The sequence below is a fragment of the Myotis davidii genome, unplaced genomic scaffold (genome assembly GCF_000327345.1).
Source record: "Myotis davidii unplaced genomic scaffold, ASM32734v1 scaffold404, whole genome shotgun sequence".
In the NCBI taxonomy this organism is placed as follows: Eukaryota; Metazoa; Chordata; class Mammalia; order Chiroptera; family Vespertilionidae; genus Myotis; species Myotis davidii.
The window spans coordinates 124,696-140,581 of record NW_006295824.1 but is presented as its reverse complement, the minus strand read 5'-3'; the positions used below and the strand labels follow the sequence as shown (position 1 = coordinate 140,581).

General features: G+C 36.5%; 1 protein-coding gene across 1 annotated transcript in view; it reads right to left on the bottom strand.

The window, feature by feature from the left end:
- The window catches only part of GLRA3 (glycine receptor alpha 3), a 126,085-nt gene extending 112,438 nt beyond the window's left edge, over nt 1–13,647 (bottom strand). The window contains exon 1 of the mRNA XM_006770743.2: nt 13,104–13,647. Coding sequence (XP_006770806.2) covers nt 13,104–13,174 — 71 coding nt within the window. The 5' untranslated portion in view covers nt 13,175–13,647. The remainder of the gene's footprint in view (nt 1–13,103) is intronic.
- Between the last annotated feature and the right edge of the window lie 2,239 nt (nt 13,648–15,886).

Genomic DNA, 15,886 nt, shown 5'->3' with positions numbered 1-15,886 from the left:
CTAAAATGTCTGGATTATAGAAGTTATTTCCTATGGCAGTAAGAGGATATATTTTCCTTTAATTGTGCATAACAAAATCCCTAGAAACAATGCTTTGTAGGAAAAGCCATTTTCAAGATGTAAGGAAAAGGGTTCAAGGTGAGAGTACAAGATGTGTGCCAACGCTGCCAAAATTGGTGCTCGTAGTTGAGAGCAAAGAGTAACATATTGAAAGTGGGTCCTATTTCTATACTCTTTGATAAAAGTATTAATAAAACATTCTTACTGTGATTCTAAGAGAATAGATCACATTTCAGCTTTTATGATCGTTTTATTTTCTCCTGTACAATAGCCTAATTGCAGTGTTTGGAAAAATAAGCAGTTGATTCGAATTAGGTGAGGTGGGTTCTACCTCTGGCTTTGCTACCTAAATTAGTGCAGTCTGAATAAAGATCAAGTCTCTAGCCCTACCAGTGGTCGGCAAACTCATTAGTCAACAGAGCCAAATATCAACAGTACTTCTTCAAAATAGACTCGCCCAGGCCGAAAACCGACTTCTGCGCATGGGCCACGAAGTTTTAATCACACTCTACGTGCGTGCCTGCACGTGGTATTTTGTGGAAGAGCCACACTCAAGGGGCCAAAGAGCCGCATGTGGCTCTCGAGCCGAAGTTTGCCCACCAGGGCCCTAACTGGTTTGGCTCAGTGGATAGAGCATCGGCCTGAGGACTGCAGGGTCTCGAGTTCAATTCCATTCAAGGGACATGCCCAGGTTTCAGGCTCAATCCCCAGTAGGGGGTGTGCAGGAGGCAGCCAATCAATGATTCTCCTTCATCATTGATGTTTCTATCTCTCTCTTCCTCTCCTTTCCTCTCTGAAATCAATAAAAATATGTATTTTTTAAAAAAAATCAGATCTGTAAGCTTCATTCTCCTCCCAGGCAGAGTGATGGGGGCATCTGCTGCAGTGGGGCCTGGACTGAATTCCCTAAGGGACTAGAAGCACAGCCCCTCCAAAGGCTGTTCTGTGCTTTGTAACTGTTGAATCAGACTAAACCTGTCTGCTTCATTGTTATCTTTATCCCAAATGATGACCTTGCTTCCTTCTGCAAAGAGAAAATTAAGCTTTCAATTGCAATTCTAAAATCACTATTCCCATGTCTATAGCTTGCTATATACTGCATCCACTCTAACCTCCTTCCCGGAGAAACACCAAGCACACTCTTCCGGTTCAAAAGCTACTGCTCAACTACTGCTCTTTGCATCTTATCAGTAATTTTGCCTTTCTCTTCTGTACCTCTCTGGTCTCTTCCTAAGCATTTCCTAATTCACTGACTTCTTTCCTCCAGGCTGTAAACAAGCTTAAACCCTCTCCCCTTTTAAAAATAAAACTCAACAAACAAGAACTGCCTATTTCAACTCTGTCCATCATTACTTCCCCTTCTAGTACTAGTAGCCTCTTGAAAAAAAAGGAACCTATATTTTCTCTTTTATTTTACCTCACCATTCAATGTTATGCTAACATATTTGTACATGTATTTTTATAGCAAAAATGCACTGGAGAAGACTTCTGATAATCTTCCATAATTCTTTTTGTTTTTATGGCATTTGATATTACTGATCATTCTTTCATTTCTAAACTTTACTTTTAGGTTCTGTGACATACTCTGTGTTCCCCTTTTATTCTTACCATACCTCCTCTCTATTTCTTTCCAGTACCTCTTACCCTTCCCATCCCTTAGCGGTCGATGTTCTTAAAACAGTGCTTTTTCAAACCTGAATATGCTTAGGGTTTGATAAAATGAAGATTTGGGTTCAGGAAGTCTGTGGTGGAATTTGGAGTCTATATTTCTTTTTTTTAATTTTTATTGAATTTATTGAGCATTTCTCATAACCTCCCAGGTGATGGTTATTTCCTGGTTCAGGGGCCACATTTTGAGTAGCAATACCCTCAAAGTGGGGGAAGGACTTTTGTCATCTGCAGACCACAGTGATTATAGGTGTGCTGTGTTATTCTTAGCTCAGCCAGCAGTGAGTTGGGGCCTGGGACAGCTAGAGTCAGGCTTGGTGGCTCTGTGACTCACCAGGCAAATTGGTGCCAAGTTAAATCTCCATTTTTATATAGGCAAAATGATTTATGACTTTCCCCTCCAGCCCCTACTTGAGTGGAGTCCAGAGTAGGCTGGAAGCCTGAGTTGCCCCGGGAGACCTAGGCCCCTAGCCACTCCTTGAGCGGAATCCAGGGCCAGCAGGAAGCTTGGCTTCCTCCGTCACTGGGAGCAACCCAAGCCTCCTGCTCACTCCAGCTCTGTGGCCTCCGCCATCTTCAGTCATCTTCAGTATTTGCTCAGCGCCTATGTATGCAAATTAACCACCATCTTTGTTGGGTTAATTTGCATAGTTGCTCTGATTGGCTGGTGGGTGAAGTGTAGTGTCAGAGTGATGGTTAATTTGCATGTTTCTCCTTTATTATTGTAGATTTGTAGGAAGGGGAGGGGAAGGAGGACTTCATAATCTTTTTTAAGATCATTACCAAGAAACAACCTAAAGTAGAAAGATTTCTAATAGTTTTACCCATATAATCCTCTGTTAACTCTATTCTTTCCAATAAATAAGACAAGAGGCAAGTTAAGGATACAGGCAGTTCATTCATTCTTAATATGCAGTGGAATATGCTATACAAAGTTGGGTCCCTTCATGTTTTAACAGAGTAGAGGTAAGTCTGTTCTTAAAAAGGAAAGATTTAAGAGCTGGTGGAAAATGTCATCAATGCATTTTAGGGTGTTTTATTATTTAATAAAAGATAATTTATAGAAATATATTGTTCATAAGTTTGGGAATGTCAACATTTGATTACAGTAGGTCCTCGGGTCACGTTGGAGATCCATTCCTACTGCACAATGTAAAGTGATTTTTGCCGCAAGTCGGAACCCACCTACATAAGCACCTACATCACACTCACATGGAGCACATACACAGCAGTAATGAAGTGAAACAGTAAACATAATTTTTAAAAAAGATAACAATTCCTGACCTTCACTTGTGGTAAATAGATAATAAAAAGCATAAAGCACATATGTACATATGTTGAAATGACGGAACTTTTTTTTATAAATAAATGAGAGATGGCAATGTAACCACGAAACGATGTATGTTGAGTCCCATGTAACCCGTGGACTGCCTGTACATATGCCATTCATCTTTCCCTTGTCAGAAATGTAATAATTTCTTTATAAAACTATGAATAATCATGTCTTCTTTTCTTGGGTTTTTGTTTTATTTAATACATCAATACTTAAGTTCCAGTCCTCAAATTTTCAATACACAGAAAAACACACATTTAATTTATAGAAATGAACAAAAATATGTATATTGACATTAGCAGAACAAGTGAATATAAAGGAGCTCATTTGAATATTTTCTTCCCTTCATAACAACTAATGACAATGAACCATTTTGTTTCTAAATAGAGGAACCTATTATTTTCATAAACATTGGCTGATTTTTTTTTCTAACACCCTACAATAGTCACATACATTTTTCCTAGGAAGTTAGACCCAAAACAACATAAATCATGATTTATTAGAAAAAAAAGACAAAACGTGGGGTCCCCTGGTAGAAATGTCGCTGTGAAATCTTCTGTAGCCCCCATTTCACATGGAAACTGGCCTGTTCCTCTACTAGCAATGTTTTTCCTGCCTGAAATGCTCTTCCCTCTCTTCTGCCCACTCCAAATCCCTCAACTATTTAAGGTCTGTTTAAATTCCCTTCTTCCTTATAAAGAATATATACTTCTTTCCATTACTAAAAATGTTTCTTTTCTCAATATTTATAATTGTTATTATTGTGTGTAGTTATTCATGACTACATCTTTAAAAATTGCCAGCAAAAAAGGAAAATTATTCAATCACCCTTCATTGAGTCTCTTGTGCCTAAAACATAAATATATATAAATAAACAAAATAAAAGACGAAAATAAATATTCAGTGATATTCAGTGGTTCTCAGTTTAGGTAGAGAATTGAACATGTGTCAGTGATTATGATTCCAGAACTGTGATAGGTGCAATAATAGAAATTCATATACTGTATTATACTTTAAGAATGTGCATTATTTATTTAATTATTAGGATGGTCATTTAATTATGTCTTCTTTCCAGTGAAGTGATCTTATAAAAAGTAGGTAATTAAAATTATGTATTGATTTAAAGATATTTTTATATGTGTATATAAATATATGATATATACATTTAATAGTTATTTACACACTGCCTGGAATGTAGTCATTTTTATAGAGATATTCAGGTAGAATGCCACAGGCATTCTGAAACTGGACCATTCAAACTTCATACATGGAGCAACTACATGGAAAATGTTATCAGGTCAAATCATGCTCAAATAAACACACTTTCCACAAGCAGAATGATAATTTTAAGTGGAGATTAAAACATTAAAAAATAATAATAATAAAATATACAAATACAAATATTTGGGGATTTATATATATATATTTCACTTTGGACAGGAGAAAATAGAATAATGTTTTAGTTTTGATTTGATGAAAATTGTTTGCTAAATATTTTCTACTTGAGGTAAAGAAGTCCTTATTGTTGGAACATTTTTTTCTTTTTTTTAGAGAGAGTAGAAGAGAGAAGGAGAGAGAGAGAGAGAAACACTGATGTCACACCTATTGGTTGTCTCCAGCACGTGCTTGATCAGGGCCAGGGATGGAGCCTACAACCTAGGTGTGTGCCTTTGACCAGAGTCAAACCCCGGGCCCTTCAGTATGTAGGCTTTTGCTCTATCCACTGAGCCAAACAGGCTAGTGTTGTTGAAACATTTTTAAATTTTATGGGATGACTGCATGTTAGAGAGATTTTTGAGAGATTTTCATATATAGGTAGGATGTTGGAAGGACCAGTTACTTCTAATGCCATCCCAATCATCCTATGTTGGTAATGGTTGTATAATGGTATCAGAAATATCCCAGGTCTAGCGAAAATTCCCAATTGTGTACGGCAAATGTTTGTATGCACTCAAAGAAAATTCTTCATCATTTGCATTGAAAGTTATTCCATTCAATAAACTATTTCCAGAGAGTGTTAATAATGTTTAGATTTTATGCTATTTCTATTTGTACCACTGATGTTGCTACTGTGCATTAAGTTGTCTGAAAGGTGCTACTAATACTTCCTCTTAAAAGTATTTCAAGTATGGAAATTCTAAAAGAAATTCAGAAATTCACCATGACTGAGCTGCTGCTTCTTTTTCCTCTCCTCCTCCTCCTCCTCCTCCTCCTCCTCCTCCTTCTTCTTCTTCTTCTTCTTCTTACCACTGTTTTCTCTTCTGACATATAAGGATTTCAAACTCTGTTTTCTTTAAATATGTGTGGTTGTCATGCAATTGGTAGAATGGCTTCATTTTGTGTAGCTGAACAACCATTCACACACTTTCTGTCTGTGGCTAAGCAGTGCCTTTGCTCTGGAACCAGTTCTCTGACGATCACTCACTTGTCTCTCCTCTTGGTCCATTCTCCCAAGCAAAGCAAAGCTACAACTATACCATTTTCCTATAGAGAAAGACAAACAACCTACATTTCCACATAGACATTTACCTACATATGAATTTATTTTCAATGAGTATGGCTAATCCAAGTAAAAAGATCATCACATAGACAAAGATAAGAGATAGTTTTGGTGCGAAAATCAAGGGGGAGCCACTATATATGCTTCATGAAGTAAGGAAAAGGAAAAGATGTATGTCCTCCAAAATAACTCCCTAGAAATCTCCTAGGAACATGAAAGTGAATAAAATATATTATTTATGATTGTGGACTAATTTATGAGATTCATTGAAATCAGAGCTTTGGAGGGGTTTATAGAAAAGTGTTAGAAAGATATATGCTATTGGAAAAGAGTTGGTCCTTGAGATTAAAAGGATGAAACTGATAAATCTGTGGCTTTGTCATTTTTTTTTATCAATCTCAACTCCACAGTTCAGCTCAAGGCTCTCAGTACTTCTTCTCTGTGCCCTGCTCTAAATGTTCTACTTCCATTACATATAAATATTTCCTCTCTTCTTTTTTCTCTGCACAAATATGACCACCTTCGTAACACTGTGATTGTTAAATCTACAGGTCAAATATTATTTCTGCATTCCTAGCTGATAGCAAGATGTCAAGATCTGTTGCTAGCTTCTCAAACTCAAATCACTCCAGACTAAGTTCAGCATCCTTTTTTCTTCAAAACAACCCAAATTCTCTGATGGTGTAGAAAAAGATCATATTTTATACATGAAACTAAAAAAGTTTTGTATAGCAAAAATACATCAACAAAACAATAAGACAACCTACTGAATGGAAGAAGACATGCACCAATCATGTATCTGATAAGGGGATGATCTCCAAAATATGTAAATTCATACAACTCAACATCAACAATTTAACAATCCAATTAAAAATTGGACAATGGACCTGAATAAACACTTCTCCAAAGAGGATATACAGATGGCCAAAAGACATATGAAAAAATGCTCAATGTTACTAATCATCAGAGGAAAACAAATTAAAACCACAATGAGATATCACCTCAAACTGTCAGAATGGCTATCATCAATAAATCAAACTACAAGTGTCAGCGAGGATGTGGAAAAAGGGAACCCTGCGCACTGTTGGTGGGAAAGAAGATTGGTGCAGCCACTATGGAAAAGAGTATGGAGTTTCCTAAAAAAATTAAAAATGGAACTGCCTTATGACCCAGTGAATCCACTTCTGGGTATATATCTAAAGAAACTCAAAACACTAATTTGAAAGAATATTTGCACCTCCATGTTCATTGCAGCATTATATACAACTAGAGGCCCAGTGCATGAATTCGTGCATGTGTGGGGTCTAGCTGGCTCGCCCTGGGCTGGTGGGGTAGAGGGGACATGGGAAGTTGGCTGGCAGGCCACGCCCTTGATTGGAGTGAGAGGGGGGTGATTGGGGGTGGGGCCAGCTGGGGGGAGGAGCCGCAGGTGGTTGGCCGGCTGGCCCCACCCCTGATGGCCACAGTGAGCATCATAGCCACCAGTCATTTCAGTCATTCCGGTGTTCTGGTTGCTGGCTTTTTATATATATAGATAGCTGCATATAATCAATAGATGAGTAGATAAATACATATACGGTACTACTTGGCCGTAGTACCGTATATGGAATACTACTTGGCCATAAAAGACCTAGAAGCTATTATGCCAAGTGAAATAAGTCAAACAGAGAAAGACAAATACCATATGATTTCACTTATATGTGGAATCTAAAGACCAAAACAAACCAACAAAATAAAAACAGACTCATAAGTACAGAGAACAAGCTAACAGTTGCCAGGGGGAGGGGATTGGGAGGCTGGATGAAAAAGGTGAAAGGATTAAGAAGTACAAATTGGTAGTTCCAGAATTGTCACTGAGGTATAGATTATAGCATAGAGAATATAGTCAACAATATAATACTATGTATGGTGCCAGATGGGCACTGGAAATATGGTGAAGAGCACTTTGTGAAGTGTATGTTTCCTGACCACTGATGTGTACACCTGAGACTAATACAAAATAATATTGACTATAAACTCTGATGAAAAATTAAGAAAAAAACATAAAAATTAGTTGATCCAATAATTCTTCTAAAAGGTCATGAAGGCCATCTTTGGGTAGTCCACAACTATTTTGTTTTAATTGTTTTTTCAAAATTGTTATAAAATAAGATCTATGTAAGAGAGTTAAAGGAAAGGGGGAAAAATAAATATGATAAAAGATCATATTGTGACAAAAGATTCAAACATGGTCTCCATATTATAAAACAAGATTATTCTTTCTTCTTATAATTTTGTCATTATTATTTGTTTAAATAGTTCTTACTATTACTAATTATTATTAGCTAGCTTATGGTTAATTGCAATTTTGAGGTAAATTGTACCTCTGAAAGAGAAGAGTTTATAGAAATATTTTGAGCTAATATACAAGATCTTTCCCATAATAATAAATATCCTGTTATAATTAGATTATATGCTTCTAAATTTTACACATATTACATTGTGAAAGCAAGTGGTAACTTTTCCATATTTCTGCAGGTTTATTACTGTATCCAGCTCAAAAGTTGTTGCCATTAAAATATGATTTAAACTATAAATTGGAATTCCCTCAATTGAATTTAACCATCACCATTCCCTAAGCATACTATAAGCCTATATCATTCCTTTGCATATAATATTTTCTTTATATCTTATTTCTGTTTGTGGAGCAAGCATCTTCGAAGATCCAGCACAAGTACCAAGCCTTCTGGGTAGCTTCCCAATCTATACTCCCTAAACATTGCTGTGTTTTTCTTTTGTTACTTGGACCTTTGTAGTTTCTTCCCTACTAGTTTCATGTCAGGAAAGATGGTAGTTTCTCAATCATTCCTAGGCAAATTGTACCCATTGCTTAATATTACCTATGATGCACATATTTGTTCATTGAGTTGCCTCAGTACATAGTTGTGTGTTCAAGGGAAAGAAAAAGTATGTACAAGAGAAAATATTTTATAAGCTGTTTTCTGAATCTGCAGGGCAAACTGCTTGAGGCATTGACTAGAAAACTGGGCCACGATCCTTCTATATTTGGGAAAATGTCTCACCAGAGACATAAAGGGGAAAAGTATATATTATGTGTAGCATAATATTAAAAACCTATATAGAATCCTGATACTTAATGTTTATTCCTTGAAGTATATTTTTATTTAATATCTTACATAAGAAAATAGAACCAGCACTAAAAGGGGTTTCTTCACCCTCTAAAACATACCAAATGCAAAAACAAGAAATTCTGTGCCAAAAATGTTTTTCTTAAATTTTGAGGTAAACCAAGAAAACATCTTATTTGTGATTATCATGAAATTTGACATTCACACATTCAGCTTTTGATACAATGTACCATAATTTATTTATCTGGCAGGCCTATGTTGGTTTCAAATTGTAAAAATGAAAAACAAAATTGTATGTGGTGAAATAGTTAATTTAAAAAAAAATTTTGGCAATTCCCCTATTTTTGAAATTTCTTCCTCAAGCTCTTCATAATCTCACTTATTTACATTTAAAAGAAAGCCTAACACTGGTGTCTTGTTCTTTATTTTATTAATATGAAAACTAGAACCCAAAAGCCAAAGAATTGTGCCAAAATTAAGCAATATCTGAGCAAAGTGTGAAACTTTTAAAAATTTCACTAATAAGGCATTCAAATTTCTTATGTCTGTTTACATAATTTTCTCACTTATTTTTAAAAATATGTTTCAATTCATTTCAGAGAGAGGAAGGGAGAGGGAGAGAGAGATAGAAACATCAATGTTGAGAGAGAATCATCAATTGGCTGTCTCCTGCATACCCCTACTGGGGATCGAGTCCGAAACTCGGGCATGTGCCCTGACTGGAAATTGAACCATGACCTCCTGATTCATGGGTCAACACTCAACTACTGAGCCACACCAACCAGGCTTCTCACTTATTTTTACTACAAGAACTATTCTTTTTAATAATTCCCTTTTAAAATTATATTTCTTATACCAGACTTGTTCTGATAATAAATACTTCTAGTTGTATTATAGTAGGAAATACTTTTGTGCTGATGCTTTTGCCTTAATAAAACTTATTTACTAAAAAGTAGAAATCATGCCAAGATAAAAATAACTAAAATATCATTTATGGGCTCACAATAATAATCTAAGAAAATGCTAACATTTTTAAAATAATATTGCACTGATCAAATTTTGTAGTAGTAATGGCAACAAAAACTCTCAAACATTGCTGGCAGGAGTATAAATAGGTGCAACTACTTTGGAAAACTTGTAGTATCAACTCAAGCTAAAACCAAGAGGTATATATACTAAACTACCCCTGATCCAACAATTTTTTCTCTCGAGAAAGACTTAGGCCCAACCCATACAATCCCCAAAATGAATGTATTCACAAAAAGATATGTTCAAGGATGTTCATCGCAGCACTAGCCAAAACTTAAAAAATACTTAAATATTCCATAATAAAACAACAAGTAAATTGTGATGTCTTCATATAGTGGAATACCATGTAGAAATGAGAATAAACAAGCTATTGCTACATGCAACTATATGGAAAATCACATAAACACACTGCTCATAAAAATAAAGCAGAAGAGTATTTATATAAAGTTCAAAGGCAGGGAAAACATATTCATTGTTGAAAAAGTCAAGGTAGTGATTATCTTTTGGCAAAACAGTTCCTGGGAAAGAATGCTGTGGTGGCAGAGAGCAGGGTGGGGACTTTTGTTACACTGACAATGATCAGAGTCTCTTTACTTGAGTGTATTACTTTTGTGAACCTGCATACAGAACTTGTCATTTGTATACTTTTCTGCATGTATGTTGTATCTCAATTAAAAAATTAAAAATCTTTTACAACCTATGAAAAAAGGTTTGTAATCATAAATTATCCTATATAATAAAAGGCTAATATGCCAATAGACTGAATGTTAGAACAACTGAACAACCCATCACTATGATGTGTGCTGACCACCAGGGGGCGAGTACGGAACATGGTGGGATGGTGGAGCAGGTGAGTGGGGGCACCAGACCAAGGCGGGCACTGGTTGCCTTCATCGGGGCGAGCCTCTGATAGTTCCTGAAAATTCTTTGCTCCCGCACGCTGCAGTCCCACTCGCCTCTCCCACCCACAGCCAGTGCTGGCCCTACCCACACCCTCAGCCGACACCAGAGCCGAAGCTTGCACCCACTGCCCATGCCCGGCACCAGTCCCGATCACTCAGTGCCATCAGTGGGTGCGAGTGGTGGCTGTAGGCCCTGTTCACCCCTGAGGGCTTCTCCACCTCCTCCTGCCCCTGAGGGGCAATTGGGGTAGCAGCCTCTGCTCACACCTTCTGCTGGTGCTGGCTGGAATTGCTCTGTGCTGTCAGTGGGTTTGAACGGGGCACGGAGGGTGGGCTGAGACCTGCTCCTGTGCCTACTGCAGCCTCTCGGCCCACAGTTCCTTTCAAGGTGCATGAATTCATGCACTGGGCCCCTAGTATAATTATAAATGTTGATGGTTTCTAGATATTTTTGCCTCCAAATTGCCCTGGAAAGAATATTTTTAAATTTAAAAGATATCTTTGTGAATTAATACTAAATACTTTTGTTACTTTTTTTAAGTTTACATGTTATTGTTGTTTTGCTCAGTATATTACAAATAGATTTAGTGAACAAAGAATAGTTTCCATAAACACATTTATTTTATAAAATGTTTTCAGTAGAGGGAGCTTCACTTTCTTTATTTTAGAAAATGTTCATTCAAGGGCCATCACTGAAAATAAAAAATACTTAACACTTTGTATATTATTAAAGTTCTTCATAGAATGATGAAGGTAAATGAATAAAAAAGTGCTACTCTCATTCAAGACTAGTCTAAGATAGATAGAGAGAAAACTTACTCAATTTATGAAAGGAGAAAGAAAAAACTTGATGAAGAATACACATATCAATTAAACTTCTATACTGGGTATGTCTTTTTCAAGAAATTACATTTTTGGAGTATTCATAAAAACATTTTTAACTAAAAGTATTCAATATTAATGAAGATAAGTTCTTATCATCATGATTATGAGTTTTAAATACAATTTTTTTGTGAATTTCAATAAAATGACAAAAATCAGAGATTCTGGTGATGAAGAATACATAACTAAGAATGTATTATAACAAAACCAAAAGAGAATATATTATAACAAATATGTGAATTGCCATTATACAAATCTGACCACACTGACCAAAATATTTTAGTTACTGACATTACGCTTCCTAAATCTGAATATCTATTAAGTTATTATGATTTCTCTTATAACATTAATTCCTTTCCATGAAATGTCCATAAGTGTAAAAAAGCTCTATACTCTTTGCTTTGATCACTACATATAAAATTTGTGACAATTAGAAGGTTTAGAAATTTACTAAGTCTTATTAAAATATTTTCATTGAAAATATTCTGGTTTGCAGTGGTTGAACCTCTTTAAAAAAGTCAATAATTTCATAATATAATAACCTTCACAACTGGTCCCTATTATTATAGGCTTATCAAAATAATAGAACTTTCTGTAAGGTAGCTTTTATGAAATATATTATGTTTTTCTAAGGTGTCCAAAGGTGAAATTTTGATCTGGAAACTCAGAAAAGAATATTTACTACTTCAATAGAAATCAATATACAAAAAACTTATTCAAATTATTTTATTTCAATCTCTTGTAAAGCTTGTGAGCCATAAGATGGAAATTATAATAACATGAAATTTATATTGATTGTTCAAAAATCTATATGCGCAGTATCTTGCTTATACATTGTTCATTTAAGAATGGTGGTTAAATTATCTGATCTTTTGCCTACTCTCATTTCCTCTTTAAATTAATTTAAAAGAAAAAATAAGGCCTACAAATATGACTGGACAAGATAAGAAAATGATATGTCATAGAGCAATATTATTGTTCTATGGGGTTTTTATTATAGTACTTTCTCCAAAAAGATTACTCTTGACATATAACATAGCTAATGATTTATTTATGTATTACCTGAACTAAGCTCATTAGAAATAGCACAACTTCATTTATTTTTTATTCATTTACCTTAATCTCTGGATATATCAACAATGTTCAGAATTTTTCTGGTTAATAAATGTTTATGTTCTAATTGTTTTCCTTTTAAAAAGTTAACAATGTACCATTTCTAATTAGTAAATGTTTTTAACTCCCCCAAAGAGAGTAACCCACAACTTATAATTTACTTAGAAAAAGGAATCTCTAATAGCAATTTGAGAAGGAAAAGCTTGGCTTTGGAAATAACTTTTCCAGGGTAATCTCAGTTGCCTCTAATATAAGACGACAGTTATTAAATGCATTATTTTCATAAAATAGAGCAAAGTTACATGTTTTCAGAGGTCTCAATAGATAGACTGCTAGGCACTTTAGACATAAAATAATACGATTTAAGGGGTGCTCTCAACAAGTCAATTTCTAATTGCATTCTTGGTCTCATCAATAACAGGTGGTTGCATTCTAGTACACAGGCTTTTTAGATAAGTTCTCCAGCTGTTAAATACAAATAGACTCACCTGAGTAACAGTGCTGCTTCCCAGAAATAAAATCCCGAAACTAATGTCCGAAAGTGTCTCACGTGGGCCATGATACGGAGAGATATTCACGATCCTGAAATTAGTCTTATCCAAGGCATGGGGGAACGAGAAAGCCTGGAATGAAAATATGCAATCTAACTCCGTGTCGTGGTGGAGACAAACGCTTGGAAAGCTTCAGCACCATAGACAGCTCCCCGCGGTCGGCGGAGGCCTGTCTGCCTTTCAAACCTTTGAAATTCGCTTTCTACCCTTCTCTGAGCACTGAGCAGAGGGGCATTCACGGGGTTACACATGTGCGGGTGATTTACACAGTGAACGCGGAATAATGGGTGAGATGAAATGTATGAAGTGCCTAGGTTCTGGGCAGCAGCTCACTGGAGCTCTAGCGGCAAAAGAAAGAACGCTTGTCCTTTCCTGACTCGGACCCACGTTTGAAGAAAGAACAGCAGCCACAGCCGGAATGAAAATGCTTCTTCACCTGCTCCAAGCGCCGCCGGCCCAAATCCCACTCTCCACCTTTGGGGAAGACCCAAAACCGCTAGCGCGGCAAAGGGAAGCGGGGCGGGGCCAGACGACACTGTCTCGCCCGCAAATCACAACCTCACAGCGGGACAGAGTGACAGGCCACTCACGATGGTAGGCGGTGCTTAGCACTTCACTCTTTTTTTAAAAAAAGCAGGGAGTAACTGATGCAGAGCCTAGAGGGCGACTGGAGTGTATTGGGGGGACAGAAGCTTCAGGGCTAAGCCTGGGAGAATCAGGGGCTTTTGTGGGTTAGTTAGCAGAGTCGCTTTGGAGGGGCTACCATTGTTCACTTCCGAGAAAAGCTACAATTTAGTAACTGTGACCCCATGTCTTTGACCTCACACGGAGGTGTAAGAGTAAGCTGTAAGCCCATGGGAAGGGCTAAGGAAGAGCAGAGAAGGTGGTGCATGGGCAGCAGCGGACCCGAGAACACACTGCTTCTAGAATCCTCTCATAATCCAGCTTCTGGCCAGGAAGCATTATTGACTGGAGTGAGTTGAGTTTCCTTCACTCATAATAAGGGTTCTAAAAAGATGAAGGTGGGAAATCTAAAGAGATGGCTACTTAGAGGCACAAGCTACCCACCATTTCGTCTTACATATTTTCATTAACTTAACAGTAAGTTCAAGTAAGAAGGATAGCTAATTCATTTGTTGTACCTCTTCTGTCATCCATCTCTCTATCTGCTCTCCCCCCCCCTACCCCCGCCATCTTGACCATTTACATGGGGATGTGGATTGGAAGACTGAAAAGGAAAATTGTGTGTGTGTGTGTGTGTGTGTGTGTGTGTCTCAAAATAATGGAATATTAAAAAATCAAAATCTATTGTTAGATCTTTACAGTAGCTTTTATTACTATCAACAAGGATCAAAATGTTCACTCACCTCTTCAATCTTAACTTTTGCCCCAAACCCCTGCAAATATTTCTGAAAGGCCTATTTTAATCTCATAACTTTCTCAATAAATAAACTACATGCCTTTTTACTCTTTATCCATTTTCCTTTTAATTAGATTCCAACAGCAATTAACATATCAAGTACCCTGTAAATCTATTTAACTGGAAGAGTAGAAGTTATTACCTTCCAACTCTCTTCAATGAGGACAAGGAAAAAAAAATCTCTTCTCTTTACTCTTTAGCAGACATCTTTTCACATCTTCGTTTTCTTATTTAAATCACAAACTTCCAGAAACCCATAAGTAATATCATTGATTCTGCCCATGAATATTTGCATCTTGAGAAAGTTCATACAATTTTAGTTAACTCAGTTTTTCAGTGAGTCTTTTGAAAACTCATGAAATACAAGTGCTTTTTAGTTGGCCATTCTTTGAATAGCATTAATTGTTTTAAAAAACACAGATAATAATAATAATAAAAAAAGTGAAACTTACTCTATTTCAAGAAGGCTTAGATTCCTTGCCTTGTTTCACCACTAAGTAACTGGGCATTTTTGTAAAAGTGTTCTTGCCAGAGACCAATTCCAGCATGTCATAATTTCAAGAGTTTCATCAAAAGGTTGATGAGACTTGGGGACTCAACAGGGTTGAGTCACACCTGTTGGGAATGGCTAAAGGCATTTCCCCAAACCTGAATAGGAAACTGATTGTGGCTGCCAGACAGTTAAAGGGCATCTTAATCTACATGTTATTGCCTCCTACTGGCCAAACACCTGGACAGCCGTAGGCTAATTCCCCCATTCTGACAATGGACTCTGTACCAAACTCTGACCCTTTGAAGTGTATATCTCAGTCTTGCCTCAGGACAAGTTGTGTTAATAAAAAGCATGGGGTCCAGGGGACGGAGAGAACCTAAGACCTTAGACTTAAGACCTGGATCTTAGCTCCTTTAGCTAAGCTCCTCTGACCCCCAATGCCTTTCAAAATTATATTTCATCTCCGGACTCTTTATTAGTCGGATTCCTATGTCATCTACGCACAGCCCCTTCTCCAGATTCCTGAAACCTTCTTGATGCTGGGACAAGAACCCCGGCAGATCTACTTTTAAAAATATTTTTACTTAGTGTATCTTTAAAATAGGTATTTATTGAGAGAATTAAATTAAATGACCTCTGAGATTCATCCTCTGGCCCAAAGAAGACAATCAATGAATGTTTATTTAAGTAAACAAATGTATGGATGATATGATATTTAAAAGTCTATGTTTACATTTATCTGGATAGTTACTAGTAAGTTATATAACTTAGCAGGCAGGATGATTTTAGTTATTTCTCATTAAAATG